The sequence below is a fragment of the Apteryx mantelli genome, chromosome 1 (assembly GCF_036417845.1).
Source record: "Apteryx mantelli isolate bAptMan1 chromosome 1, bAptMan1.hap1, whole genome shotgun sequence".
Taxonomy (NCBI): Eukaryota; Metazoa; Chordata; class Aves; order Apterygiformes; family Apterygidae; genus Apteryx; species Apteryx mantelli.
The window spans coordinates 167,068,965-167,096,524 of NC_089978.1; the positions used below are offsets into that span (position 1 = coordinate 167,068,965).

General features: G+C 52.5%; 2 protein-coding genes and 1 long non-coding RNA gene across 5 annotated transcripts; 1 reads left to right on the forward strand and 2 right to left on the reverse strand.

Annotated features, from left to right (window-relative positions):
* Positions 1-521: 521 nt before the first annotated feature.
* LOC136994231 (uncharacterized) lies at positions 522-12,196 on the reverse strand. The gene is made up of 3 exons (XR_010886369.1): positions 12,111-12,196; positions 11,448-11,524; positions 522-1,643 (listed from the first exon to the last, which is right to left on the reverse strand). It is a non-coding gene; the product is annotated as an uncharacterized lncRNA (long non-coding RNA).
* Positions 12,126-20,984, forward strand: SERHL2 (serine hydrolase like 2). 3 transcript variants are annotated; one of them, XM_067310942.1, is made up of 14 exons: positions 12,126-12,234; positions 13,049-13,275; positions 13,350-13,463; positions 14,572-14,613; positions 15,338-15,357; positions 15,563-15,637; positions 16,406-16,515; positions 16,785-16,864; positions 17,220-17,254; positions 18,009-18,085; positions 18,827-18,890; positions 18,971-19,072; positions 19,636-19,729; positions 20,179-20,984. In XM_067310942.1, exons 2-14 carry the CDS (start codon positions 13,128-13,130, stop codon positions 20,226-20,228), a joined length of 1,011 nt encoding a protein of 336 aa, XP_067167043.1. In that variant the 5' UTR covers positions 12,126-12,234; positions 13,049-13,127; the 3' UTR covers positions 20,229-20,984. The 3 variants fall into 3 exon arrangements, with proteins under 3 accessions (XP_067167043.1, XP_067167057.1, XP_067167051.1); XM_067310956.1 differs by lacking the exon at positions 18,971-19,072 and having other exon boundaries at positions 12,129-12,234; XM_067310950.1 differs by lacking the exons at positions 18,827-18,890; positions 18,971-19,072 and having other exon boundaries at positions 12,134-12,234.
* A 2,399-nt stretch (positions 20,985-23,383) lies between these two features.
* Positions 23,384-27,232, reverse strand: RRP7A (ribosomal RNA processing 7 homolog A). The gene is made up of 7 exons (XM_067310970.1): positions 27,131-27,232; positions 26,896-27,038; positions 26,167-26,292; positions 25,767-25,890; positions 25,027-25,124; positions 24,387-24,585; positions 23,384-23,878 (listed from the first exon to the last, which is right to left on the reverse strand). Exons 1-7 carry the CDS (start codon positions 27,180-27,182, stop codon positions 23,793-23,795), a joined length of 828 nt encoding a protein of 275 aa, XP_067167071.1. The 5' UTR covers positions 27,183-27,232; the 3' UTR covers positions 23,384-23,792.
* Positions 27,233-27,560: the final 328 nt, after the last annotated feature.

Sequence of the window (27,560 nt, forward strand, 5' to 3'; positions counted from 1 at the left end):
CCACCGCCCTCTGCCCCTCAGCCCCGGGGGTCCCTGTGCACCGGGCTGGGGCCGCAGATCCTGCAAACACCGGCATGGGGGGATCCCTATGCAGAGGGCTGGGGCAGCATATCCAGCAGACATCGGGGCGGGGGGTCCCTATGCACCGGGCTGGGGTGTCGGATCCAGCAAACACCGGGGCCAGGGGTCCCTATGCAGAGGGCTGGGGCATCAGACCTGGCAAGCACTGTGGCCCTTTGCACAGTGCTGGGGCATCAGACCTAGCAAACAAGGGCTGTTTGCACCGGCAGAAATTGGGGAGGGTGTCCAGGCCTTTACCTTCGCTGCCGGAGTTCTCCAAGCCAGTCTCTTGCCCTACGGGAGCAGTTTGCTCCTGCTCCACTGGGCAATGTGGAAGGGCAGCATGCGTGGCAGCTAGCAGTTTAATGCATGCTTGAAGAGCATGCCTAAAAACGCACGCTGTTTTCTTGGCGGGTTCAAATTAAAATCCTGGAAACAGAAAAGGGGAAAACATGCAGTAATTTTATGACGTAAAATATAAATAGTACACCACGTGCTGCAGAGTGTAAACATATTATTGCTCAAAAAGAATAGACGCAATAGGACAAAAGACAAACTTTGTAATTCTGTACAAAAAAACACAGTTGCTAAGGCCTAATCTGCAATTACGCTGACTTGATTGCACCACAGGAGTTCTCATTCACCTCTATACGTTCACAGATCCCACAAAGACTGACGCATATATTCACTGCCACCTGTTTGCCAGGTGAATTGCCCTGCTGAAATAACAATATGCAAATGTAGAGCACAGACGTGTTCTGGCTGCTTTGCACCAGTCTAGCAATGCAAAGCAGCTGTAACTCAGGATTAAGCAGCAGAGCAAAAGAGTTTTACAGCTGCTTTGCATTGCTGGGGAAGGACAAAGCAGTCAGAAACACACCACTAAATCGGACCCGCAGTCTTGCCAGAAGTTCCACTGAGTATTGAGACATCAGTCCTTGTTTTTTCTTCCAACCAAGCATGAAGATGCTGCTGACCGCAGAAGAATTTCTGAACTTCCATAAGAGCCTGGGCAAAGCACTAATTCTTTCCCAGCGAGGCTTTGGTAGGAGGACCTTCCACTGGAACCCGAAATCACGGCCCAGAAGAAGTGCTCATCTGTTCCATTTTTGGTTTATAAGTAGGCTTGTCACACTTTTCTTTGTATTTTTGGATGGCAGCTTTGAAAATATCCTGCGGTTTGCTTTACAGTTGCCTAGTAGGGAGTCAGCTTCCCTCTGTGGATATTTATAGCGTTTATTGGGTAACTTCATAGACTGTATCAGCCATCTTGCCTTAATATTAAATGGACTAGTCTAATTCTTCCTTTTATTCTTCCTCTGTTTCTTCACTTGTGAAACGTAACAACCAGCCTCACCGCTCTTAGGTTGTTTGTTGGTCTCACTTTTCTCTCATCCACTTGAAACTGTGACCTCACAGCAGCTGCAGCTGACGCATATTGCCGCAATCCTCTTCAACAGCAAAAGCTTGAGAGACGTGTCACGATAGTGGTCTGGCACCGTGGCCCATAGTTTTCCAAAGTTCAGACTTCACTCACAAGGACCAAAATGTGTTCAGGATTGAGGCAACTGAGATGGCTTCATCTGGAAAACACCAGGATGCTGAAGTAGCTTTGTGTCCTGTGAGAAAGAGGAGGAGACAGCAGCCAAGCCCTGCTCAAGCACAGGCCTCATGAGTGCTGCATTTCTTTCTTGCTAGCCTGAAACCAAGACTGGATGTGTCCAAAGTGAGAAACAGACCCTGCCTTTAAGTGAATTTGCTTCCAAAAAAAAAAAAAAGGAATAACAAGCAAATTCCCTAGAACCAAGAGACTCCCCACTCTCTCATCTCTGGACTGATGCTTTTTACCCAACTGCTTTCAGTGCATAGATACCTACAAGAAAGGCTCTTTAATAAAAGTAAATACACAGGCAGGCTAATGGTCCTACCATGTGCAACCCACTTTGAACACCAGTCCAACAATGCAACTTTCTGGAGAAAGTTGGATCCATACTAAAGGCAGGGTTTCTGAAAAGTCCAGGATGCTGGTGACAGTGTGGAGAGGGATAAATCTCTAGAGGAGACCACAATTTATTATTATAAGCTACATGTTTTTATCGTACTCCTCATTTTTTCCTATGCCTGAGGACATGTATACCCCACTATCCCTGACACTGAAGCTTTAAAAGACATTAAGCATAAATGCATCAACTGATAGAGCTACTGACAGAATGACCCATTTCCAGAGAGTTTTGTCTGAAGTCCAGCTGCTGAGGACAGTAGGTCTGAGTGCATTATACCTTTGGCTTGTCATTCCACTTTGTGGCATATCTCTGCTTGTTTTTCAGCAGTCCCTGAAGTCTTCAGTTAAGTTTGAAAATGTTGATACCCAGCAGTCCCAGAGCACCCAAGAGCCAGTGACACTTCACCGCCTTCACTTTCTCAGAATGTCGCTTCCCTGTGGCCTGCACCGTGCCCAAAGAGCCACGTGCTGCCCATTTGCCTTCTCAATTTGGGAGAAAGAGAGGTGTTTTGGGGCAGATCGCTTCCAATCGGTGAATAAAGGTGGTTTCCTGGGAAAGTGAAAAGTGTGCAAGTCTGCAAGTGGGGCTGGAGCATCATCTCCAGATCATGTGGGACCAGCTTAGGGGCTCAGTGGTTTCCGGGACCCCCAGCTGTGCCCAAAGCTGCTGTTGCCTGACCGGCTGCACACAGCTCTGCGGACGGGAGGTGGGTGTGTGCTGGCACTCGCCTCTGCCCTGCAGATGAACGGAGCCGAGTGGCACCAGGGGGCTCGGGCCAGGTGGTAAAGGGCAGAAAGTGTGGGGCAAGCTTGGATAGCCTAGCGTGAGAGACGAGGTAAACAGGGCATAAGATTTTGGAAGAAGAGGTGGATGGAAGGATGGGGGGGGGAGCAGAAAACAACTGCCACGATCTCCTGATGCGTGCTGAGTCCAGCCTGCAAACAGTACACAATGTACAACCTTTTATTGCGTAAAATCTTACGTGTTTTTCCTTTTCAGCCCTTCCTCCCCTTTCTAGGTGGTCCCTCTCATAACTTTCTAAAAAGCCTCCTTTTGGGAGAAGCAAACAGCGAAGCATTATGAAAAGAAAAAAAGAAAAAAAAAGAAGAAGAACAAAAAGAGAAAACCAGGAGGACAAAACAAACACACACAAAAATCCCCCAGCCCCCTGCTTCCCCTCCCCCGATAAAAACCCAAAACAAAAACACCTTTCTGTGGTTTAGAGCAAGCGGAGGCTGAGTTGGTTCTACTCTTATGAGAAAGATTAGCACAAGCAGTGGCCCCTTTGAGCGAAGCTGTGGCCAGGCCCCTCCTTCCCCTCCCAGAGCAGGGCTCTTCTCAGTAATGAAGAGAAACTGCTTTCCAGGAAAGCGAAGGTACACGCGCTGCCCGGCGTGGAGGGACCCAGCGAGGCCGTGGTGAGCCGTGCACTGCTGCTTCCAGGCTGCCGGCCTCTGGCAAAGAGCCGGCGCCCTCCCACACCAAACCATGCTGTGTTTTCGCAGCGGGCAGGAGCCCCCGGCACGGCCAGGGCACCAGAGCGGGGAGGCATCACCGGCCGAGCACTGGGCAGCCGGAGCGAGCGGCACTGTGTGCCACGCCGCCGTTGTGCGTTACTTCTAGTCTGCAACACCCTCTGCTGTTCCCCACGGCGGCGGCGGCGGGGACACTCTCGCGGTCCTCTCTCGCGCCTCAGGCCCAGGCCTGCATCCCCAGCAGGGAAAGGGGCCCGCTCCCGTGCTGACGCCGAAGGGGAAGCGAAGCTCGGCAGCGGAGTCGGCCAGCGTGCTGCTGAGCCCCAGTGAGCAGCTGCTCTCGGAGGCTCCGAAGCACCGCAGGGTGATTTTGCAGGGTGGCCACTGTGGTGGGAAGTGACCCAGCCAGGGAGGCTGGCGCTGGCACTGGGCTGCAGGGAAGAGCTGCTGCAGCGCCGGGCAGAAGTAGCCCAGTGGGAAGGAGGGATGCTTTGCTGGTAGCTGTTCACACACTCCTTACGCATCCCTGGTTCATTTAAGAGAGGAAGACTCAACACTCAGTGACCTGCTAGGTTTTCAGAGAAAGCACCAGACTGAATAGTCTGAAAGGTATTTAGGTCAGATTTAAGTAGCTGCAGAGAAAACAAAAAGCCTATTATAAACATATAGCAAACTGCTCCCTTGCCTCTCAATCTGGCCTATATGTAAAACACTTTAGAGCAGTAAGAGAAGAAGATCTGGCACAGAGACCAGGAATTATCAGCCCACGGCACCAATGGGCGCAGGTGAACCCCATTGGAGCTCTGTGGCCCCACAAATCCATGAGCACCTCAACAAACTCCTCCTAACATTGACCCCTCTCAGACACAGAAGAAGAGCCTCAGTAAAAGATTTTGTTGCACCTGTGAGAGCTACTGCTGCTTCCGTTATCCCACATTTTCAGGCCGAGTTCCTAGGAGTGCCGCCCTGAGGTGGTGGACCTTGCCTGGAGTCCTCTGCTCTGGATCCCTCACCTGGCTTCACTCCTGCACATGCTTCCCCAGCCTTGTCCGCCACTGAGATGGGAGGCAATGATGAACCCCACTTACAAAAGACAGGCACCAACTTCTGACCTATGCCCACCTGCTTCAGGATTTTTCCCCAAAGCAAACAAAAACAGCTACAAGAGGCCATCCCAAAGGAGTGCAGGGAGCTACCTGAGACACAGACCCCCCTTAAGAAAAGGCCCTAAGTCACTGCCAGACCTGGAAGCAAGGGGTTCCTCAGCTGAATAAACTGACCCTTTAAGTAAAGAAAAACAAGGTAGAAGGCAAAAATGCTTATAAAACTATGGGCAAATAATTTTTTAGGTTTTGTAGCAGAAATACTGTGAGCTGGTACAGTCTGACAGGGGTGTCTGTTGCACTAGACTAATTTCCAGACTATAAAACTAGAGGAGACTATTGTGATCATCTGGTCTGCTTTCCTGACTATTACAGGCCAAAGGGCTCTGTTACATTAATTGTTGTCATCATTTCGTAAAACAACCCATCTTAGTTCAAAAATTGCCAACGGTAGAAAATCGGACATATTCTAAACTGTCCAAGTATTTAACAGTTTTATCCACTGTCAAATGTGTACTTTATTTCTAAACTGTTTTTTTCTTGTGCCATTGTTGGCCAGAGTATCTATCAGAGGAGCAAAATTTTAATTCCCCTATAGGTATATTTCAACTTTGATCATTTCAGTCCTAAACTCTTCTCCCTCATAAGGTTTGTCTTCCAACCCCTTAACAGTCCTTAGAGCTCTTCAAGGAAGCCTCTCCAGATTGCTAACTTCCACCTTGAGCTGTAGATGTCAAAACTGGGAATTCTTTTACACCAATAGTCACATCCATGGGATTAGCAGATGCAATACAATCTCATGCAATACAATCTCATTACATCCGCTCCGCATTCCTGGCTCACACATCCATGGATCAAATCAGCCTTTCTGACTGCAGTGCTGTGCTGGGAGCTCACATGTGGCTGCTTCTCTACCAGGAGTCCAGCCTTCACTGGAGCCCCTTCTTCCAAGGACACAGCTGCGAGCCTGGAAGTGTGGCCCACACTCCTTGAGTGACTTACCATTGGGCTGCTTGAAAACACACATTACATGCCTGTACCTACTTTAACATTTTGATACTTGTTAGTTAGCCAACTTTCAATGCACTTAGTACAAACGTTGTTAATTTGGAATGATGTCAGGTTTTTTTACATCAAAACACAATGTAGAACTATATCAAATCCCTTGCTGGAGCCCTATTATATCAACAGTTTTATATTTATCAGCCAGATCATAACCCAAATGTATAACTTCTCCAGAAGTTACCTAATTAGCTTTATGGATTCTTTTCCATAAACACATGACACTTGGCATTAACTAGCACTCTTCTCTTCATTTTAATGATTCTTGTATGTACCATTTCCTTATTTTGTCTGAGGTCAATAAGGAGCTGGTAGGCCTGTAATTACAAGTGTCAGATTACTTCTGGTTTTTGCTATTACTTTGTCTCCACCTATGGGGAATCTGCCAGATCTTGGAAGTGAAGGAAGGTTAAGTCTAGACAAGAGCAGGGTAGAGACGCCTCTCCTTCCCCCACTGCTCCTCAATTAAATACATTAAAATAGGTGCTTAATCTAACAGTGTGTATAGGGTTTTTTAAAGACCTAGAAGGTAGCTTGGCTCTCTAGTTAACCAAAACAGGCCCAGGGGATGGGAACCAGCAGAGACTCCTGAACCTGGACCCCAAATGTAAAAGATTTTCTGATTAAGGAGGAAATGGAGAGCTGAGATATGAAAGACTTTATTTGTATGATGGGTACTCATATATAATTTATATTCAATAAATGTTTCTAGCTATTTCATTAGTTGCAAATAAAAATAATACAAATGTGCACCACTTGCAGCTGATGCATGGTGTGTGCCTGAGGCTGCTTCCAGCTGAACAGCGGTGATTCACGTGGGGATGATTTAACATGCCAGTGTCCCCAACTATCCAAATTCTGCTGCAGGTTAATCCCCAGAGCAGATCCGTGCCATTTTTCCATCCATTCATAGCTTGTCTTATTAACTTAAACTGCTAAAGATTTACAGTTAAACTATCCCACTGGCCCTTGACTGTGGTGGGTGAGGCACCAGCGTGCATTTGTCTCTCCCACCTTTCTACAGGGGTGGAGAGCCCTGAGACAAGGAGTGCAACAGGAGCGTGCTGGGAGCAAGGGGAGAAAAACCATCTTAAACCAGCAGAACATTTATTGACCTTAACATGTCAGGGGATATCCCAGGCATCAGAAACTCATTCATATCAGTGAAATTCAATAGGAAATTAAGGAAAACAAAGGGAGAAGCTCCCTGCACCAGGTCAGAGTCCCAGTTACCTGGATGGGTCTGTGGTTGCCCAGCAAAGCCTGGGGATGGCAGATCCCCTTAGCCTGCAAGACATTCACATCCTACCTCAATTCTTCCCACGTGGGCAGCACATTTAGACCCTTGTGACCCCCAGGGACCTTCTTCCAGGCAGGCAAGGTCTGAGGATGGGGCCCAAGGGAGGAAGTACCCACTGGGAAATATCTGCAGGGTGCAGATCTGCAGTGCAGCCCCTTGCTGGGGCCTCCCCTGCCCATCAGTCCGAGGTATGTCCCTCTGCAGTCTTGTGCAGGAGGCAGGGAGGAAAGGGGACCTTTCCTGGGGTGGGGGTATTCAGTGCCTCTCTGCTTCCCCCAGCCCCACCGCAAGCGGCACAGGCAGTGCCTGAACCCAACATCAGCAGCTCAGCACTCATCGGCTTTCTCCACTCTCCTTGCAGGCATCCTTGCCCCACTCAGGGCTGCTGGAGTAGAGGAGGAACTGGTCCCTGGCCTGAACCTCTGGGGAGGAGCCGGACCACTCTGCAGGCCCTGTCAGCACCTTGGGCCGCTGCTGTCTGCTGCCCACAGACCAAAAGCCAGGGAGCTGGGATGCTGGGGCTGGTCTGGGATACGTTTTGCCCCGTGATGACTTTTGTTTTCCTGCCTATTGTAGATTGCAGCATACACTGGTAACGTAGGGCTTTATATAGAGGTTGTGCTATCCTTTGAAAGGAATGGCTTAGCATAGCAAAGGAATAGCATGCATTTTTACTTGTATAACTGCATGAGAACATTTGGGGTACGGGGCTATTACTAATAAATCACCATAAATAGATCAATATGTCAGCACTTTAGAGCTTGAATCCAACCAGCTATGGTGAATTTGTCCCTTGGTAGCAATCAATCCGCCGTACTTAAAGTTTCCTGACCAGATCTGCAGCTAAGACAAACTGATCAATGTTGTTCCAAGTCAGCAGAGCATAAGAGCTTTACATGTCCCCATGTTCACTCTTGCAAGTCTCCTCCTCCTTTGCAAGGACATGGAGGTTAAATTATCCTTTGTTAAGTACACGGGACATCTCAGACTAACTCCCAGTTCTTTATGCAAAACCAGCCTCTCTTACGACCAGCCCAGCGCAGCCCAGGCAACACCCAGCACCTTGCCAGGTGGAAACCAATTTTGTCCTCTCCAGGCACTTAGAAGTAGACACAGCCAAATGAATTCTGTGAGGCTGTTCTTTCGGAGGGGCTAAGAAGCATTACTAGAGAGGAGAGAGGACATGAGAGACCTGAAGAAGATCTCAACAGCTTGGCTTTGGTTTATAGCACAACAGTATGGCTGCTGAGAGAGAATCAAGGGCTGCATCCCACTGTGTTGTAAAACCTTCTCCGCTTTGACCTCAGGCTTTGAGAGACGGAGAGAAAAAAAAGAGGTCCTCTCTGGAAGGGCTGTCTTTGGGAAAGGTGTTGTCTCTGTGCTGCTCCCAAGGACAATTCTGTTTCTGAATCATAGATTCGACTGTGGTGTGCCACATGCCTACCTCCTAGTCTGGAGGCTGCTGTGGAGGCAGGAGAGCTAGGGAGGGAATGAAAGACAGGTGAAAACATCTCTCCCTGGCAAACCAGGAATGCGGTTTTATTGCTGATTTCTGTGACAATTTTTCCCTTTTCTATGAGGTTCCTGCTGATGGCGCCTCCGACCAGAAGTGACCTGGGGTGCAAGACGGAGGAGACAGAATTCACTAGAAAAAACATCCTTCTCACCCAAGCCCTGGAGGTGGTTTGTGGGACTCAAAGCAAAAAAGATACCAGGTCCATCAGGCCGCTTGTGAGTGGGGCAGGGGCGAGAGTCCAAGACCTGTGAGTGGTGAGGCACATAGCACTGGGGCAAGCATTTACAGCAGGACCTCAGGGTTACCCCAAACCAGCCTTGAACCTGAAAACTGGTATTAATTAAGTGTAGGTAAGGGCTACTAGGTAGATACCAGGCAAATTTGCTAACTACCACACACCTACAAGCTTTCTCCAGAGCTCTGGGCTGTTAACAAGCTCCCTGGGACCTGCTCTGAGCATGTGACTCTCTGGGGACATTGCTTGTGGGTGCTCTATTTCACACACTTTCTCAGAGGTGAAGTTGCCCATGCCCAGGGGCCACATGACCACAAAGGCCTGGGAATCTCCGGAGGAGCACCCCATGCTGTGCTTGCATGGCTGGCTCAATAACGCCAACACCTTTGATGGGCTCATTTCTCTGCCCCCTAAAGATGGGTCTAGCACACAAGGATAGGCCATGTGTCATGCTCCCAGTCTGCATGCCAGATGCTCTCTCCCTTTCAGATGGCAGCTCTGTAGTAACAAATTTTCCTGGCCGTGGTCTGTTTTCCCACCAACCTTAGAGGAGGTTTGTGCCACATCACTCCTGCTCCTGACACGGGATCCCCTTCCTCAGGACCCATGTCATAGGCATAGAAGAACTGCCAGCCTAGCAGCTGCTACCTATGAGCAGCCCCCTGCAGCACCACCTCAGCAATTACACTGCTTTCTGATGGCTTCTTATGATCAAACCCTGGAAATTCACAGGAAGGCCCTGCCCTGCCCTTCTTAACAGCCACAGTGATTGATTATCCGGTGTGTCTTACGAATCTGTTCTGTCAGGCTGTCTCTTGCTTTTCACCTTTTGTAATCAGACACCCACCTCTGACTGTTGTGGGGAAAAAAACTGTAGCTTATACACTGGTTTATTTTCAGAGCAGCCTGTGAAGCTTGAAATGTATTGTGTAATTTAGGAACCTGATGTACTGAACTGAGCACAGGAGATTTCAATTACCAAGGTAAAAACAACTCCCTAAGAACAGGGATTCCTTCTGTTCTTTCTAACTGTTCCAACAAGGAGTCCCCACCACTCACAGCCCATCCAGATTGCATTGTTCAACTGCCTGAGTCCCTGACTGAAGGAGAATGGCTGTGGTCTGTGTTAGGCCTGATAGGTTCCAAGTGCTGCAGGGAATGGCTAGGCACCAGCAAGCAGTATTCACAAGCACATTCAGGTATTGACTGCCTTGTGATTTCTTTTTCTTCAAGCCCGGCCTATGGAGCCACCCCATTTCTGGACAACTAATGAGTAAAACTGTGTAGAAATCTCTCCAGCTGTGAGGGGGTCTGTTTTTGCAGAGGAGGAGTGGAGCTGCTCATGCAATGCCGTCGGCTGTTTATCTGCTGCGCCACTTAGCCCTGCAGTAGAGTCAGTTCACTATGATGGGTCACAGTATGGGTAAGTGACTCTTGTCTCTGGAGCAATGCGATTCCAGCAAACGTTAGAGTTCAGAATACTTTCTGCATCAGAAAATGATAGAAGTTCAGCATTGGTGTCAAGCACTGAGCTTGTCTGATGTCACCACGATGCTCCGGGGGCACATTTAAAACAGCTCACACTGCAATGTTGCAGTACAAGCAGTTTCTATTACCAGTAATGTGTCTGCTAGAGGTAGTCAAGGATCAACAGTACCTCCATGATGGGTGCTACTCATAGATCCCTACATACCTGGTAGGTTGATTGCCGCTTCAGACCCTATGGACATCATAGGTTCCTTGCTACCAGATCAGAAAACAGCCTATGAACCTGATGGCTTATACCTTATTTAGAGAGAGAGAGAGAGAGAGAGAGAGACCTTCCAGCAAATAGAAATCAGGGTTTCCCACCTCTGGTTTAAGCAGACTGAGGAAGCCAAAACTGCACCTCATTTCTCAACTTCCAGCACATCTTCTCATTTCCCCTGGAGTCTCTAACAGCAACGCAGGAGCTAAAGGAAACAGAGCCCTGCACATCTTGCCCTCCAAGGAGAAGGGGAAAATGCAGAGAATGATGCAGAGAGCTAGCAACCTGCCACTGCTGGTGGGGCTCTGTGCAAGTCACTGGCCACCTCCCCCTGCAGCTCCTCCCTGCTCAGGGCACCAAAAGAGAGCGCATGAAGGAGCTGAGTCAGGATGGGGGCTCCAGAACTAGCAGGAGGAGGTGGAGGCTGTGATGGGTTTACCCATTTGTGTAGGCAAAGGGGTTTCAAAGCCCAGAGCAGCAGGCAGGTTGGCTCACTGCAACTGGGGGAAGGGAGGCCATGAGGAAAGTAAGTAGGAGTGAAGCTGTGAAGAGTCACGTGTTTGCCAGGATCTTCCTTTGCTGTATGGCCAAGGGATGGGAAGCTGCGGGAAGGCAGCGTGAAAGAGTGACTGTGGGGAGGACAGGGCAGGCCAGGCATTTCCTCAGTCAGCCTTACACCAGGGAGGCCCAGCCTGCAAGCACAGCACCAGGGCAAGAGGAGGCTGTGCTGGCTCATCTGTGCGTGCTCCAGGAGCCTGCCCAGCCCAGCGCAGTCAGGGGCATGGGGAAATGCTGCTCCTGTGGGAGGCAGCGCTGTCACGCCAACCTGACCCAGGAGGAGCTGGGTGGCTGCTGCAGAGGAGGGGGTGGTGGAGGACTCCCTGCTAACCTTTGTCCCCTCCACCCAGGGGACAGCCAGAGCTGGCTTTGCTTGTGTTGCACTCACAGGATGATGAGAACGCGGTCCTGGATCTTCTGCAGGAGCTTCACACACTGCTCCACCGTGAGGGACTCTTGACTCTGCTGTGGGTGCAAAGGTCAGGGACAGCAGCTGGGGGAGAGGGGTGTCCCTGACCCCTACCGCACTGGTGGCTCTGAGCGCAGAAGGGGCTGGTGCCCCAAGGCTGCCATGCGGGGACAGGGCAAATGGCTCGCACGAGTGGCTGCCTCCTCGACGGCTCCTTCTGCCTGGCCGCACTTCAGCACCGCCCAAGCGGCCTCGGCCCACGGCCGCTGGTGGGACACGCCACACCGCGTGGCTGAGGCGGTTGGAAGGAGGGCACAAGCGGCAGATGGGGCAGATGGAGAAGCCCCCTTGCCGCGAGGGCAACGCGCAGGGCAGAGACCGGGCGAGCCTCGCACCCGGCTACAGCGGGCGCCGCCAGGCCGGGCCGGGCCTTCGCGCTGCGGCGCCGAGCCCAAAATGGCGGCGCGAGGCCCGGCACCCCTCGCGGGCCGCCGCCGCGGCGGCAGCAGCAGCCCCCTCGCCGCCCCCCCCGCCGCCGCCGCGGGCCCGGCGCTGCCCGCGAGGCGCCGGCGCAGCCGCGGGGCCCTTTAAGGGCGGCGCGCAGCGGCCGGTTCCGCCCCCCGGCTCCGCCGCCGCCGCCACCTGTCGCCGGGGCGCCTCCGTGCCGGGCCCCTCCTCGTCCTCCTCCTGCTCCTTTTCCCCCCGCCGCCGGCGGCCGCCTCGGGGTCCCCGCTGCCTTTCTCCGCCGTCCCGGAAACGCAGAGCGGTAGGAGGGGGCCGGGCGCCCTGTCCCGCCGGCGGCAGCCCGCGGCCCCGGCCGGGGACGGCGGGCAAAGTCCGGGGCGAGCGAGGCGCTGCGGCCCCGGCCCGGCCTGGCCCGGCCCGCTCCGCGGCGCCCCCCAGCCCTGCTAGGCCCGTCGCGGGGCGGGGCGGGGGCTGAGGGCCCCGGCTGGGCCGAGCTGAGCTGGGGGCCTGGGGCTGGGGGAGGCCCGGGGAGGTGGGCACGGGCGGTCAGGCCCCTGAGTGCCCTCCGGGTCTGGCAGCCGTGACCTGCAGAGCCAGCAAAGCAATGCAGCGGGTGCCCGCGGGCTGTGGGTCCTGCCTCGCGTGGGTCCCTGGGCTGCCCCGGCCGGGGGGCAGCAGCAGCGGGTCCTGCTGCAGGGCTCGTAGCCAGCTGCTCTCCAGGAGGTGCTGACAGGTGTTGTCAAAGAGAAGGAGAAGGCGGCAGTGATGTAGTGCTGGAGACAACATCCTTATTCCTGGCATTGCTTGGTCCGAGACAGGTGCCTGGTTCGCTGCAGCTGGCTGGGGGAAATCTGCTTGGTTCCCTCTTGCCAGATTTCCTGCCTGTCGGGTTGGGGCTGCTGTGGAGATGTAGAGAGGAGGCTGTCTCCTCCCAAGCAGGGAAAGCTGGTTTTGTCCTAGGAGCATCATGAGTACATGCTGGGAGGGGGTATCCCCAGACAGGCAGGCAGGGGCTGCAGCTTGGGATGCCAAATGGGGAAATGGAAATCAGCAAGCTGCTAATTAGTAACTCGCCAGCCTTCTGTGGTTTTAAAGACCTGTATTACTCTTTCCAGAGCTCTGGGCCATTCACGAGCTCCCTGGGACCTGCTCTGAGCACGTGGGACGTCGCTTGCAGGCACCCTGCTTCCAGTCATGTTCTCAGAGGTGAAGTTCCCCGTGCCCTGGGGCCACGTGGCAGCCAAGGCCTGGGGTCCCCCGCAGGGGCGCCCCGTGCTGTGCTTGCATGGCTGGCTCGACAATGCCAACACCTTCGACAGGCTCATCCCACTGCTGCCCAAAGGTGGGTCTGGCTTGGGGGGGAAGGCCCCTGTGCTGTGCTGCAGGGCCGCATGCCTGATACTCTCTCCCTTTCAGATTGCTGTTATGTGGCGATGGATTTTTCTGGCCACGGCCTGTCGTCCCACCGACCTGCAGGCTTGCCCTACCACTTTCTGGATTACGTGAGCGAGGTATGCCGGGTGGCAGCAGGTGAGCAGTTGAAAGGACCCCCAAGGGGATGTGTGCAAGGGGTGCCATATCACTTCTGCTCCTTGAAATGACAGAGGTCAGTCACTGCTGGGAAGTGGGCTCAGTTCCCCTCTGCTTCCGCCCAGCCTGATGTTATGACCGCAGGCTGAATAAGCATCCCTCTTTCTCACTATTTTGTGAGAGGAAGAAACAGTAAACCCTGTGAAGGAAAAGTTTCTGACAAGAAAAACAGTAGTGGTTGAGTGGTGGATGCAACTAAATAGTTTAGTTCTGCCAGACTGATGTTTTGTAAGCAGCCAGAAATCTCTGGCCAGTGTTAGGTATAAGTTGGAAACTCTTCTGGTGCCCGTTTCTCCCTGGATGGCAGCTTGGCGCTTGCTTTAGTATAATACAAATAGATCTGAAAGCCAAGATATCTTGGGCTCCTAGTAACTCCTGGTCTGACTGCCTATCTGCATGCTGGTCTTGGGGGAGTGTGTGATATGTGCAGTTTTGTATCCCTCATTCAGTAGACAAAGATCCCCTAGAACTTCTATTTGACATGCCAGAGGGTAAAACACCTCTTTCAATGAGGTATATTTCAGAAGGCAGCATTGATGAAGCAGTATTTTCCCATAAGCCTCTTGGGTTGCCCTAAAAATGGACCAAAGAGCTTCATGTGCTGAATGGTGCGAAGACCTTTCACTTGGAATAATCATGCTTTCCCAAAGGCAGCGGACCTGGATCTGCATCTGTATGGCTCTCACTGAACACCCTGCAACAGGGTACTCTATCAAGGTGCCTGTCTTCAAGCATACGCTGCCCGGTCAGGTTCCTTTGCTTCTTGCCAGTCTTGTGTCTGGCAATGAGTGGGAACTGGCTGTAGTCCTTTTGCCATACGGAGAGAGCTTGAAAGCTGCATGACCTCACTACCAAGAAAATGAAGTGGTGGATGTTCTTTTTCTTTAAAGTTGGCCTACTTAGCCACCTCATTTCTGGATGAGGAATCAAATGAAGCGGCGAAGAAGCCCTTCTGGGGGAAGGGTCCTGTGCTGGTGGAGAAGCAGCATGATGCCCGCTGCTCTGGTTTCTAATGCGGTGCTGTCTGTTTTTGTCTGTTGCCACTTAGCCTTGCAGTGGAGACGGTTCACCCTGATGGGTCACAGTATGGGTAAGTAGCTCTTGTCCTTGTAAGCTGTGAGATTCATGGAAACACGAGTGGGTAATTGACTTACAAGACATGCTTCTAGGAACTGGGTTGGAATATTTATTATATCATGTAAAGTACAAGGCTCCTGACTGAGAAATTCAAAAATTTGCACCCTTGTTTAAAGTGCCTTTCAAGACCCTGTAGTACCAGCAGTGGGAACTGTTCCTGTGTACCTCTCCCCCCCAGGAGGAAACAGTGCTGGACAAAGAGGGACGGTCTAAGGCAGGAGTGTTTGCAACAGGCCTTTCTGCTGCCCCAGGCTTTGTTGCCGTGTGGGGGACAGGCTGGGCCCTTCTTGGTGGGTCACAGAGCTTGCTGAGGGGAGCCAGGACTCCAGACTCTGTCCTTTCATCCTTGGCACGTGATTGGGTTTTGTCATGATTTGAGTTTTGCTCCCCAGGGCTGCTCTGTTCGCAGCTCGCAGTACCTGCACACCATAGTGTTTTAACTAGTAACTCCTCCCTGGCCTGCGCTGCCTGTGAGGGAGATAGGGCTGGGGCTGCCCAGGGAGTCTGGCTGGCTGATAGCCCTGCGTCCTCCCTGCTGGGAGAGCTCTGCTCTGTAGCTTTGTCCCTTGGTACAAGATGCATTTGTGCTTTTAAGGCAGCTCTGGCTGTGGGGAAGGGGAGCTGCTACCACCACAGATTGTCCTGTGCATAACTGAGCACCCTTCTTTCCTTTGCAGGTGGGTCTGTGGCAGGAATGGTGAGTAAAGCATTCTCTCTTCATGGGGTTTTTGATTTCTGCAGCTGGAACAACAAAAGGGAGAGGAATAAAGGGACAGACTGTGTGGGACTTGGATCTCAGGGAAGGGGAGGCCCTTCCTTTACTCCCTCTCAGGTGCAGCAGGGTGAAGACAGCACTCAGTACTGTTTTTCTCTTCCACTCATAATGTTTCTTCTCTCCTCAGTTCTGTCTCCTTTATCCTGAGATGGTGGACAAGCTGATCCTGCTGGAAAATCTTGGCTTTCTGCTAGCTCCAGAGGTTAGATTTAATGTCCCCTCCCCTTCCTTTTCTTAAAATAAAGAAAAAAGGAGATGGAATGGGCTTTTCCCCTCCATTTATTCAAAAAAAACCACGGATGTGACCAGTTCCTGGCAGGGCACACAACTCTCAGCACTCTTCATTTTTGGCAAGCACAGATCGGCTCCCTTGCACACAGAGAGAGGTCCCTGCTTAAAGAGCCGCCCTTGTAGGACACTTGGTAGTCCTCAGCATCCTGCAGTCACATAGCACCAAGATTTGCTCATCTGTGTCAGGCCCTTGTACAAAGGGAACTGGAACGTCTGCCAGAGCAACCCCTTGCCAAGGTTGTATTTTTGCCAACAGCTTGGGTGACCTGGGTGCAAGATTGGTGGATGTATTTTTTTGTTCTTGGCAGGACATAAAGCTACATTCCCAAACTGCCATTGTCACTACCAGATGCTGGGACTTTGGTTGGCAGGAGTGGGGACAGAAACCTAGAGTCAGAGACACAAAAGATGCCAAACTTCCCTTGTTATTTTGAACAGTTGTCCTTAAATCAAAAGTGAGGTAGGAGGGAGTGGAAATAGGCTGCAAGGATAAGGTTGATAACTTCTATACAGCAATGTTTAGTTTTCTGCTCCTGCCTTGCCTGCTTGTATTGCTGTTCCTTTGCCCCTAACTGATACCAGTTCTGAGAGATGCTGGAGGGTTAACTTCTGCCCCTGAGAAGGGGTAAAATGACCTAGAAATGAGGGGTCACTCCTGTGTCCTGCATCTCTGTTTCAGGAAACTGAGGAGTGGCTGAAATCAAAACGGATGGTGATTGACAGATTACTGAGTCTAGAGGCGAAGCAGCGACCTCCCAAAGCACGTAGCCCCGAAGCAGCATTGCAGAGGTAGGTCCCTGTCTGTCCCCTTCATTCGTGGCCTGCCCTCACCCTGGATGGAGTTACAGACTGCATGAACCAGAAGGGAAAATTCTATGTCCCTGTACTGCCCACTTCAAGTCCTCCCCTGGAATCTATACAAGACCTTTTGCTTCCCTTTGCCAGCTTCCTACTGTTTTCTGAAGCAGCCTGAGAGCTTGCTGTCACCTTGTCATGTCACTTTTGCTTCACTGCCTCCCTTTTCCAGCAGTACAACCTCTCTGCCATGTCTCCTCCAGGCTCTTAGAAGCAAACAGACATCTGACAGCAGAGGGTGGGGCAATCCTACTGCAGCGAGGAGCGACTGTGACGCCCGCTGGTAAGGGGCCTGTGCTGCTTGAAGATAGGGCTGATCACAGCGGTGGCCCAAGGCTGGTGTGGGAAGAGAGCAGTGCCAACAGCCATTGCCTTTCAAAGGGTACAGGGTGCCCTGGCTGTGAGTTTGTACAGCCTGAATGGGAGTAATTACCTCTGGAGGCAGAGCTCCCCAGTCCCAGCAACTGCTGGTGCTTGAGGCCTCGAATGGCTAAAGAAGAGAAATCAAAAAAGGAGAAACCTGAATTCATCCCTTCCCTCTTGTCTGAGAAAGTTTTGGGCTGTTCCCAAAGGTGAGGGGAGGCAGAGGCATGAAAACCTTCTACAAGATGTGAAGACCTTCTCTTGTTTCATTCCAGGACTGGTGTATAACAGAGACATGAGAGTCCGTACGGTGAGCATTGCTGTTCTGACTTGCCCCCTGCTGCCTCTGAGCTTGCAGAAAACACAAAGAAAGTTGAGGCCCACTCACTGAGCCCAGGCCCTGCCTTCACCCAACCTTTAACTGACTGCTTTCCTAATTCCCACACATCTTTTAAGTGTTGCTGTTAAAAGAGCCTTCACTTGATCATTAACTGGCTCAGCTTAGAGTCACTGGAAAATATTACTGAACTTTTTAGCAGTTCCTCTGTGCCAGGGCCTCCCAGCCACATTTTCCTGCTGTTATAACTCTCCAGGCAGCAGATGGATGGAGGCTCCCGGTCAGCTTCTCAAACAGATCATGCTTGTAAGAAGTGGGGGAGGGAACAGAGCAAAGTCCTCATGGCTGATAATTGGATAATTTTGTGCCACTTTTCAACAAGTAGGGCCTCCTCTACCTGTGCTACTGCCAGAACATGAAAACCACACCATTTACTTGTCTCTTTTCTAGCAAAAAGATTTTTAAAGCCTTTCTCTGTTGTGAGATTATTCCCATTTGTGCTGCATCCCAGCAGGCAGTGTTGGCAGCGCTGAAATACAGCTGGACAGAAGAAGCTCTTGCAGAGCCAGCCACTCTTGTGAGCAGCCCATCCTGTCCCAGCACAGCAGTCTTGGGGCATCAGCCCCTTCTGTGTTCAGAGCCACCAGTGTGGTAGGGGTCAGGGACACCCCTCTCCCCCAGCTGCTGTCCCTGACATTTGCTGTTCTCCCTGCCTTTGCACCCACAGCAGAGTCAAGAGTCCCTCACAGTGGAGCAGTGTGTGAAGCTCCTGCAGAAGATCCAGGACCGCGTTCTCATCATCCTGTGAGTGCAACACAAGCAAAGCCAGCTCTGGCTGTCCCCTGGGTGGAGGGGACAAAGGTTAGCAGGGAGTCCTCCACCACCCCCTCCTCTGCAGCAGCCACCCAGCTCCTCCTGGGTCAGGTTGGCGTGACAGCGCTGCCTCCCACAGGAGCAGCATTTCCCCATGCCCCTGACTGCGCTGGGCTGGGCAGGCTCCTGGAGCACGCACAGATGAGCCAGCACAGCCTCCTCTTGCCCTGGTGCTGTGCTTGCAGGCTGGGCCTCCCTGGTGTAAGGCTGACTGAGGAAATGCCTGGCCTGCCCTGTCCTCCCCACAGTCACTCTTTCACGCTGCCTTCCCGCAGCTTCCCATCCCTTGGCCATACAGCAAAGGAAGATCCTGGCAAACACGTGACTCTTCACAGCTTCACTCCTACTTACTTTCCTCATGGCCTCCCTTCCCCCAGTTGCAGTGAGCCAACCTGCCTGCTGCTCTGGGCTTTGAAACCCCTTTGCCTACACAAATGGGTAAACCCATCACAGCCTCCACCTCCTCCTGCTAGTTCTGGAGCCCCCATCCTGACTCAGCTCCTTCATGCGCTCTCTTTTGGTGCCCTGAGCAGGGAGGAGCTGCAGGGGGAGGTGGCCAGTGACTTGCACAGAGCCCCACCAGCAGTGGCAGGTTGCTAGCTCTCTGCATCATTCTCTGCATTTTCCCCTTCTCCTTGGAGGGCAAGATGTGCAGGGCTCTGTTTCCTTTAGCTCCTGTGTCGCTGTTAGAGACTCCAGGGGAAATGAGAAGATGTGCTGGAAGTTGAGAAATGAGGTGCAGTTTTGGCTTCTTTAATCCACTTAACTCACAGGAGGCTTCACCTGTGTATTTAAGGATTGTTCTCCTGTGTCCAGAACAGAGAGAAGCAACATCACTGTGGGGGCAGGTCTGCTAGACCATACAGAGTATGTCCCTTTGAGCCTGGGACTTCACCTTGTTCCATCACATGCAGCACAGTAGGCAACATCATGATCTTAACTCTGCAGGAGGTCTAATGCTGGGTTCTCAAAGACAGCTGCCCTGGTACCTTCCTCCCCTCTGTGCAGGGCACAACTTGGGATTCATGTTTAAAGAGCAGCATGGGGAAGGAACAGAGAAGAGATGTAGAAGCTGGCTAGAAGGAAAAAAGGAGCAGAAGACAGGGTGGAGGTGGGGAGCAATGTGCTCAAACAAGTTAAGGAGCCAGCCCGAGAGGGGGGGAGGCAGGGGGGTGCTAATATTTAACCAGTCTCCACTCTGATACTACTAGGCAGATACCCAGGATTTTAAAAAGATAGTTTGATTAGATAATAATTGCTTAGCTGAGCTGTGCCTTGCTCCTTTGACTGCCATGTATGAACCTGTACTCCTGCTGTTTACAAGCAGCCCTAGTCTGGCCCTGACTTACAGTTTCATGGATCTGGAAGAAAGGAGTTAGGTCTAGTGTCCCACTCTGTCTTGAAAACACCCCTTCTAGCCAGGACAGCAAGAAAGACAGACATCATCATGTGTTGTGCTGAGCCTCGCTCCTGATTTTCAGAGCACAAGATGGACTCCTGATTCCACGCAAGCTAGGCAGCAGGAATGCTGTTGTGAAACTGCTACAGGAGGCATTCGAGTCTATCCTGAAAGAGGTGAGAGCAAACCATCCTTGCATTTCCACTCCATGGGGCATTGGGAGCAGCTGCTAGAAAGCAGCTCACCCTGATGGACACCACCCCCCCCCACTAGGGAATTTGTCCTAAACAGCCCAACTCTCATGCAGGGAGGAGAAATCCAGCTTTACTCCTGCTGCCAAAGTCCCACTCAACACTACCCTCTGGGCCCACATCTTCTCTTCTCCCCCATCACTGTTCTGCCTCCCTCACTCCACTGGACTGTAATCTCATTTTATGTGATGGGTTTGTGTGTGCCTGGCACCTTTGCAGCCATATGACAACATAATGCCCAGCCCTTCTTTGAGATCCCATCTTTGTATTGTCTCCTCTGGCTTCATGCTCCAGTGAGTGCCACACAATAAGCACAGCTTCCCTGAGGGAATGCTTTCCCAGTCTACATCTTGTGTCCTCTCTTTTTTTCCCAGCACATCCAGCTAGTAGAGGTGCCTGGGAGCCACTTTGTGCACCTGAATGAGCCTGAGGTGGTGTCTGGGATCATCAGCAACTTCCTGACAGCACAGGACACCAGAGCCAGGCTCTAAACGGGGTCTCTGCAGCAGCAGTCCAGGAGAACAGGGAGCTAAGGAGCAGGCTCTGGAGCAACCAGCACTATTCCTGCCTCATGTTCAACATCAGTTTCGTGATACTCTTTCCTAAGCTTAGCTTGCTGCAGTGATGGAAGCGTTTCCCTGGAGGAGAGCTGAGCAAAGTGTCTCAGTTATCAAAGGGAGAAAGAATCCTTCTTCCCTTCCAGCTCTGGGAGTGCAGGGATAACCCACAGGAACCCTCACGCAGAGGGACGTGGCCTTCCACTTGCTCCTGCCTAACTTCTGTATCCTGAAATGGAGCAGGAATACAGGCATTCTTTGTGGAAGCAGCAGTGACAAGTTGTAGTATTGCAGGAGATACATGGCTCCTTCTCACCTGCTCTCTCAGGATGGTGCAGCCAGTCTCCTCCCAGGGTCAAATCCAGCGAAAAAAACAGAAGTGTTCTGCTTCTCTCCATGGGTGCCTGAGCTCAGAGGGCCTCAGCATCTCTGTTCTACTGTCAGAGCTGCTGCCTTTTTTAAACCAGCTTAATGAGAGCTCACTTGGGCATGGAAGGCCATTTCAAAGAACTCCTAGGGTATGAGTCATTAATCCTCCAGCCAAAGCAGCTGGGAGAACTATTAGCACTGGGAAAATTGGTAGAGATGATTTCTGTTCCTCTAAATAAAGATTGATCTCTCAATGTTAATACTGTCTTCTTGACTACATAGGAGAGTGACCCTCTGTTCTTTTGGGATGCTCACCCAAGCAGCTAAAATGGCAATCTAAAGGGGAAGCAGTGATTCTACATGCATTCTGCTTCAGATGTTGCATGTTAAGTTTCCATCTGCTTCCTAAACTGATGCAAAACCAATTGAAGCAAGCAGGCCTGACGGACTCCCCATGACATGGAAGCTGCATTTTTGTCTGTTTTCTGCAGGAGGGTCAATGCATTTTGACATAGCTCTGTGAACTTTATCAACATTTCCTTCTTGCACTGTTCACCCCTTTATTCAGGCTACAGGCAGTGAGGTAGGTGTGTATAAGCCTGGGGGTAGGGGAGTTACCGTGCCTTTCTGATCACAGCAGATGCAGTCACAGAGTGTGATGGGGTGACCAGTCTTTAAGGCCCAACACTGCACAAGTGTTACATGGACAGTAGCAGAAGCATTGCCCTGCAACTGGATGTCCCCCTCACCATCCTTATCTGCCTCTTGTAGACTGGTGACAGGTTAAGTGGAATATCACAGAATCACAGAATCGCTGAGGTTGGAAGGGACCTCTGGAGATCATCTAGTCCAACCCCCCTGCTCAAGCAGGGTCACCTAGAGCACATTGCACAGGATTGCATTCAGGCGCGTTTTGAATATCTCCAGAGAAGGAGACTCCACCACCTCTCGGGGCAACCTGTTCCAGTGCTCTGTCACCCTCACAGTGAAAAAGTTTTTCCTCATGTTCAGATGGAAGTGTCTGTGTTTCAGTTTGTGCCCATTGCCTCACGTCCTGTCGCTCAGCACCACTGAAAAGAGACTGGTCCCATCCTCTTGACACCCTCCCTTCAGATACTTGTACACGTTGATAAGATCCCCTCTCAGCCTTCTCTTCTCCAGGCTAAACAGGCCCAGCTCTCTCAGCCTTTCCTCATAAGAGAGATGCTCCAGTCCCCTAATCATCTTTGTAGCCCTTTGCTGGACTTGCTCCAGTAGTGCCACATCCCTCTTGTACTGGGGAGCCCAGAACTGGACACAGTACTCCAGATGGGGCCTCACCAGGGCTGAGTAGAGGGGGAGAATCACCTCCCTCGACCTGCTGGCAACACTCTTCCTGATGCACCCCAGGATACCATTGGCCTTCTTGGCCACAAGGGCACATTGCTGCCTCATGCTTAACTTGGTGTCCACCAGCACTCCCAGGTCCTTCTCCGCAGAGCTGCTTTCCAGCAGGTCAACCCCCAACCTGTACTGGTGCATGGGGTTATTCCTCCCTAGGTGCAGGACCCTGCACTTGCCTTTGTTGAACTTCATGAGGTTCCTCTCTGCCCACCTCTCCAGCCTGTCCAAGTCTCTCTGAATGGCAGCACAGCCCTCTGGCGTATCAGCCACTCCTCCCAGTTTTGTATCGTCAGCAAACTTGCTGAGGGTGCACTCTGTCCCTTCATCCAGGTCATTGATGAAGAAGTTGAACAAGACTGGACCCAGTACTGACCCCTGGGGGACACCGCTAGCTACAGGCCTCCAGCTAGACTCTGCACCGCTGATCACAACTCTCTGAGCTCTGCCATTCAGCCGGTTCTCAATCCACCTCACTGTCCACTCATCTAACCCACACTTCCTGAGCTTGTCTATGAGGATGCTATGGGAGACAGTGTCAAAAGCCTTGCTGAAGTCTAGGTAGACAACATCCACTGCTCTCCCCTCATCTACCCAGCCAGTCATTCCATCATAGAAGGCTATCAGGTTGGTTAGGCATGATTTCCCCTTGGTGAAGCCATGCTGACTACTCCTGATCACCTTCTTTTCCTCCACATGCTTGGAAATGGCCTCCAGGATGAGCTGCTCCATCACCTTTCCAGGGATGGAGGTGAGGCTGACTGGCCTGTAGTTCCCTGGGTCCTCCTTCTTGCCCTTTTTGAAGACTTGGGGTGACACTGGCTTTCTTCCAGTCCTCAGGCATATGGAATCTGGTTTCTCACTCCAAAGCCAGGCTGCCATCTCACCTTGTTCTTGTGAACATGCCAAGCAGCAGAAACTCCCATAGCCCAGGCCAGACCTAGCTGTAGAGGTACAGATGCAGCTGTAGGACTGGGGCCTTCAAGATCTGTTCAAAGGGGGAGGTGCCTGAGCAGGAAATGCTGGGGGAAAGGGCAGTGCTCTATCAAACCACTGAACTCTGCTTGGGACAACTGATTTGGAAACATCCCAGCTTAGCTTTTCCCAAGCTCACATTCTTCTTTTTCTTCTTACCCACCCTCAGATAACATCAGCCTGACCTGTGCAAAGGACAACCAGCATACAAGCCATGCCTGTTATTACCACTACACCATGCAAGGAGCTGTGTCCCAGAGCAGAGCCAGGGAGCGAGAGAGAGAGGCATTTCCATGTTTTAGGATCATAGTAGCAGTTTATTTACAGTTCTTCAGTCATTCCCTGTCCCTGCAGATGCTGTGCTGCATGAATTCTGGCTCTCACCAAGGCTTAGGAGGGTCTTGGGTGACAGGACGATACAGTTTGTCACAGGGAGGGCTTCAGTCCCCTCTGGCCTGTGCATTCTGGAAGTGGTGCCTTGGGTCTGGACAACGGCAGTGCAGGCATGGCCAGGAGAACAGGAGATACCAGTGCAGGTGAAGCCAGCTCCCCCTCAGCTGTGGGTGCTGGGATCTCCCACCTCAGATCCAATGGCAGGGGCAACCTGAAATTGCCTCTGTTCCTTGAAACCCTTTGGCACATGGAGTCTGTACCTGCCTGTTCCTCCCTCTCCAGCACAGGCAGCTGAGGAAACAGTCCGGCATGGCTTAGTATGGCCGAAACTTGCGCTGGGCTCGCATCAGTGCGATTCTCTGCTTGTCCTCCTCAAACTTCTTCCTCAGCTGGGCAATGTCTGAAACAGGCAGAAGGAGGGAGAGGGCAGGTCACACAGGGGAGCAGCAGATTTCCATCTCCCTAGAGAGCTTCACCCCAGCTGCTCTCAACAGCCCTGTACACACTGGGAAGTGGTTCAGTCCTGACACGTGCAGACACACCCTTCCCAGAGTTGATCCTTTCGGGCCAGGGCACAGTGCAGGGCTGTGGCTCTAGCCACTCATCTCCTGCAGTGCTGCAGCTCCCTCTTGAGGAAGGGAACAGGTTAGTTTTCCCCTTCAATTGCTGTATCTGTGCTGACTGAAGAAACGCCTACTAGAAAGCCACGTTCTTCCAACTCTCCCACAAAACATGCAAACAGCCCCTACAAGGCCAGGGAGTGGCATGGGGCCCACAAGAACTGGAGAGGCCATTCACACAACACAGCAACTGGTCGCCTGCAGCAACCATTGAAAGAAAACTGGTGCTCTTAGGGCCACAATATGAAAGACAAGAGACATGGGAAGGGGTAGGAGACAGGCACTCACGCTCTCTCTTGGTCTCACGATGCTGCCAGGCATAGAAGTTGAGCAGCTCTTTGCGGGCCCTTTTCCGCCTCTCCCTCTCCAGAACACGCAGGTTGGCAGCCTCTGTCCGGGGCAGGCCAGGCTTCCGGCCCTTCCGCGTTACCTTCACCCAGCCCTCCTCATCTGGAACGCCTTCCTCCTCCACTGCTTTGGCTTCCTCCTATAAATACAAAAGGGAGAGGCTGAGTGGAAATGTGCTGCCAGCCAGCCAGGTGCTTAGCTCCCCCAAAGCCCCCCTTACACACACGCACAGTTACAGCTCTTGCTTCTGCACAAGATTTGAAGGAGAGCACAGGTCAGAGCACCTGGGACCAAGCACAGGACCAGGCATTCAAGTCTCAGCCCCAATAGCCCATGCCAGACAGGACCCAGTGCATTTGTGGGTACCTCCTGTAAGCCTTGGGTGAAGGGTCAGGTGTTACAAGCCAAACTAGGACCTGGTCTCCAGGCACCATCCACCAGCAACTAGGAGTAAACCACCCTGCCAGACAGTGTGTTCCCCCTGTGCTATTTCCAATAGGGCCTGGGCAGTGAGAGACCCTCTCTTTTCCTTTCGCCCTGAAAACTGCTTTGCTGGGCTCCTTCCCCAGCCTGGCCTCACCTCTGCTATCTGTTTGTCATAGTCTTGCATGAAGGCATCCACCTCAGCCTTCAGTTCTTCACGATCCACCACTGAAGCTGCATAGCTGGTGATCCACTCTGAGACAGAGAGGACAGAAGTCAGCAGTAACCTCTGTTAGAAGCAAGCCCTAGTGTGATGCCTTTGAGCAGCTGTAGGGGAAACTGCTATAGGGACAGTTCTCATTTCTGTCCACCCTCAGCCTCCCCACTGAATTGGTTCACAAACAATCAACTTGTGGCCCAGGCCATGGCCAGCAAACAGCTAAGCAATGGGAAAAGCTTGCAACTGTTCCCAAACAAGACTGGGGTATCCTCAAGCCCAACATTCAAAGCTGTGTCCCTGCAAAGGGGTCGCATCCGAAGTCCTGTCATCTTGACAAACACCTTGTGCCCATTAATGAGTCTGGTTCCCATCCTCAGGGCAAGCCACAACCAGCTTCTCTACACGATACTGAAGAGACAAGCAGAGAAACTGCCCCTCCATCGTACCAAGTAAGCCTTTCCTCCCATGGGGCACAGGACCATATTCCACAACTTTCAGTAGAATAAGATAACTACCTTAAGAGTAAGAAAAGGACAACAAAACACTAGATGTCTCCCAGCTCAGTCTCAGTACAAAGTGGTGGGAATTCATTTGGGATACACAGGTAGGATTCACTAAGGAATGGGCATAGCTTTCCCCTACTCCGGTTAACAGGGAGATAGCTAGGAGTGACTTACTGCTAATGCCAGTTTTCACAGGATGACTCTCTGTTGATATCAGCAAGGGACCTCTCTGCGACAGGGCTTTGGCTGCCTGGACACCAGCTGGGCTCCTGAACACCACATATGCTACTCGGAAACCCTAAAAGAAAGGGGCCCTCAGGCCGGTCAGATACATCTAGGGAACTGGAGACACTGCAAGGAGCTGCAGTACAATAAATAAATAAATAAATTAAATCAAACCACAGATTGCACTAGAATAGCAAAAAAGATAACATAAATTTAAGTAAGTAATCACACTGGCAAATCCCCCAAAATGATTTTCCCACATCTTGTGCTCCAAACAGCACCATCCAACACTTGAGATCGCTTCCCATTCTCACTACTAAAGCATCAGTCTCTTCCCCCCAAGCTTTACCTTTGTGGTTTTGAGGTTGAAGAATTTGGACTTGAGTGTTTCTGTTTTCTCTCCTATTTCTGGCTTGTCACAGATGTCCACAGACTGAACAGGCCCACAACTAAAGAACAGCCTGGACAGAGACTCCTTGATACAGACATTAAAAGAGAAAAAATAATACAAAAATACAGATTTCTTTCCTGCACCTGCAGAAAGCATTAGAGGGCTCTCCAACAAAACCCACAGACCCTTTTGCCCACTACTCCCACCTGGCAGTGCATTACCTTCCAGCTACACAGACACATCCTCTGCAGCCCGTTCAGCTCGTTCAGCCCATGCCGCCACGCTAGTCCCACAGGGTGACCTGCCCACGGCATGGCACACAGCCGCTGGGCTTTGGCCTGCTAGCTCACCCCGGGGAAACCTTTGGCGAGCACCAGCAGCAAAAGCGCTGAGAGCACTCCAACTGCCCTGGCTAGAAACCTGAGGGGACACATTTCCAGGGGGCACAAACCCCGAGGGGGGCAGAGACCCAAGGGAGGAGGGAGGCAATGATACCTCAAGACACAGACCCCCGGGGGGGCAGAGCCCCAGGGGGGACACACAGCCCTCGGGGGACAGACCCCAGGGGTGGGGGGGCCAGACCCCGAGGCGATGCCTGTGCCTTCCCACTGCCCCAAACACCAGCCCAAACCCTGCAGCGGCCTCTCTGTCCCTCTTGCCGCCCTGCCCCCCGGCGGCCCCACTCACCCGGCCGCAGTACGGGGGGACGTTGAGCACGAAGAGGGTGCGGCGGGGCGGGTGCGCGGCGCCGGGCCCTTCCCGCACCCGGTGCTCCTTCACCAAGAGGCAGTGGGGCGAGCGCTGCCGCGGCCCGAACTTCACCGCCAGCGCTGTGGGCGACGCACCGGTTAGAGACCCTCTCCATCGCCGCCCCGGCCCGGCCCGCCGCTCCCGGCCCCACGAGGCCCCGCACCCGCCTCACCCGTGTATCCCGCCGGCGCCCCTCCAGCCACACGCTCCGCGGCGGCCGCCATCTTAGCTCCGCGGGAAGTGCCGGGCCGCGAGGGCCGCCGGGAGCTGTAGTCCCTCGCGCGCTCGCTGTCTCGCTAATGGCGGCGGGTGGCGGAGCGGGGGCGTCGGACCGTCACCTCGCCTCGCCCCCGCCCCGACATCGCCCCGCCGGAGACGGGGCGGCAGAGAGGAGAGACAGCGGTTAAAGCACGGCGGAGGCAAACGCGGATAAAATCCTGCGCCCAGCCTGCCCACGGCCCCTTCTTACGGGAGTCCACGAAGCCCGCGCCTCGGTGTATTTGCGGGTCCGCGGGGCAGGGGCGCGGGCAGGCTGATACACACTGTTTATTTTACAGGCATAACCGTTGCCTGCAATAGCCATCCAGGCTCTGGCCCACTCC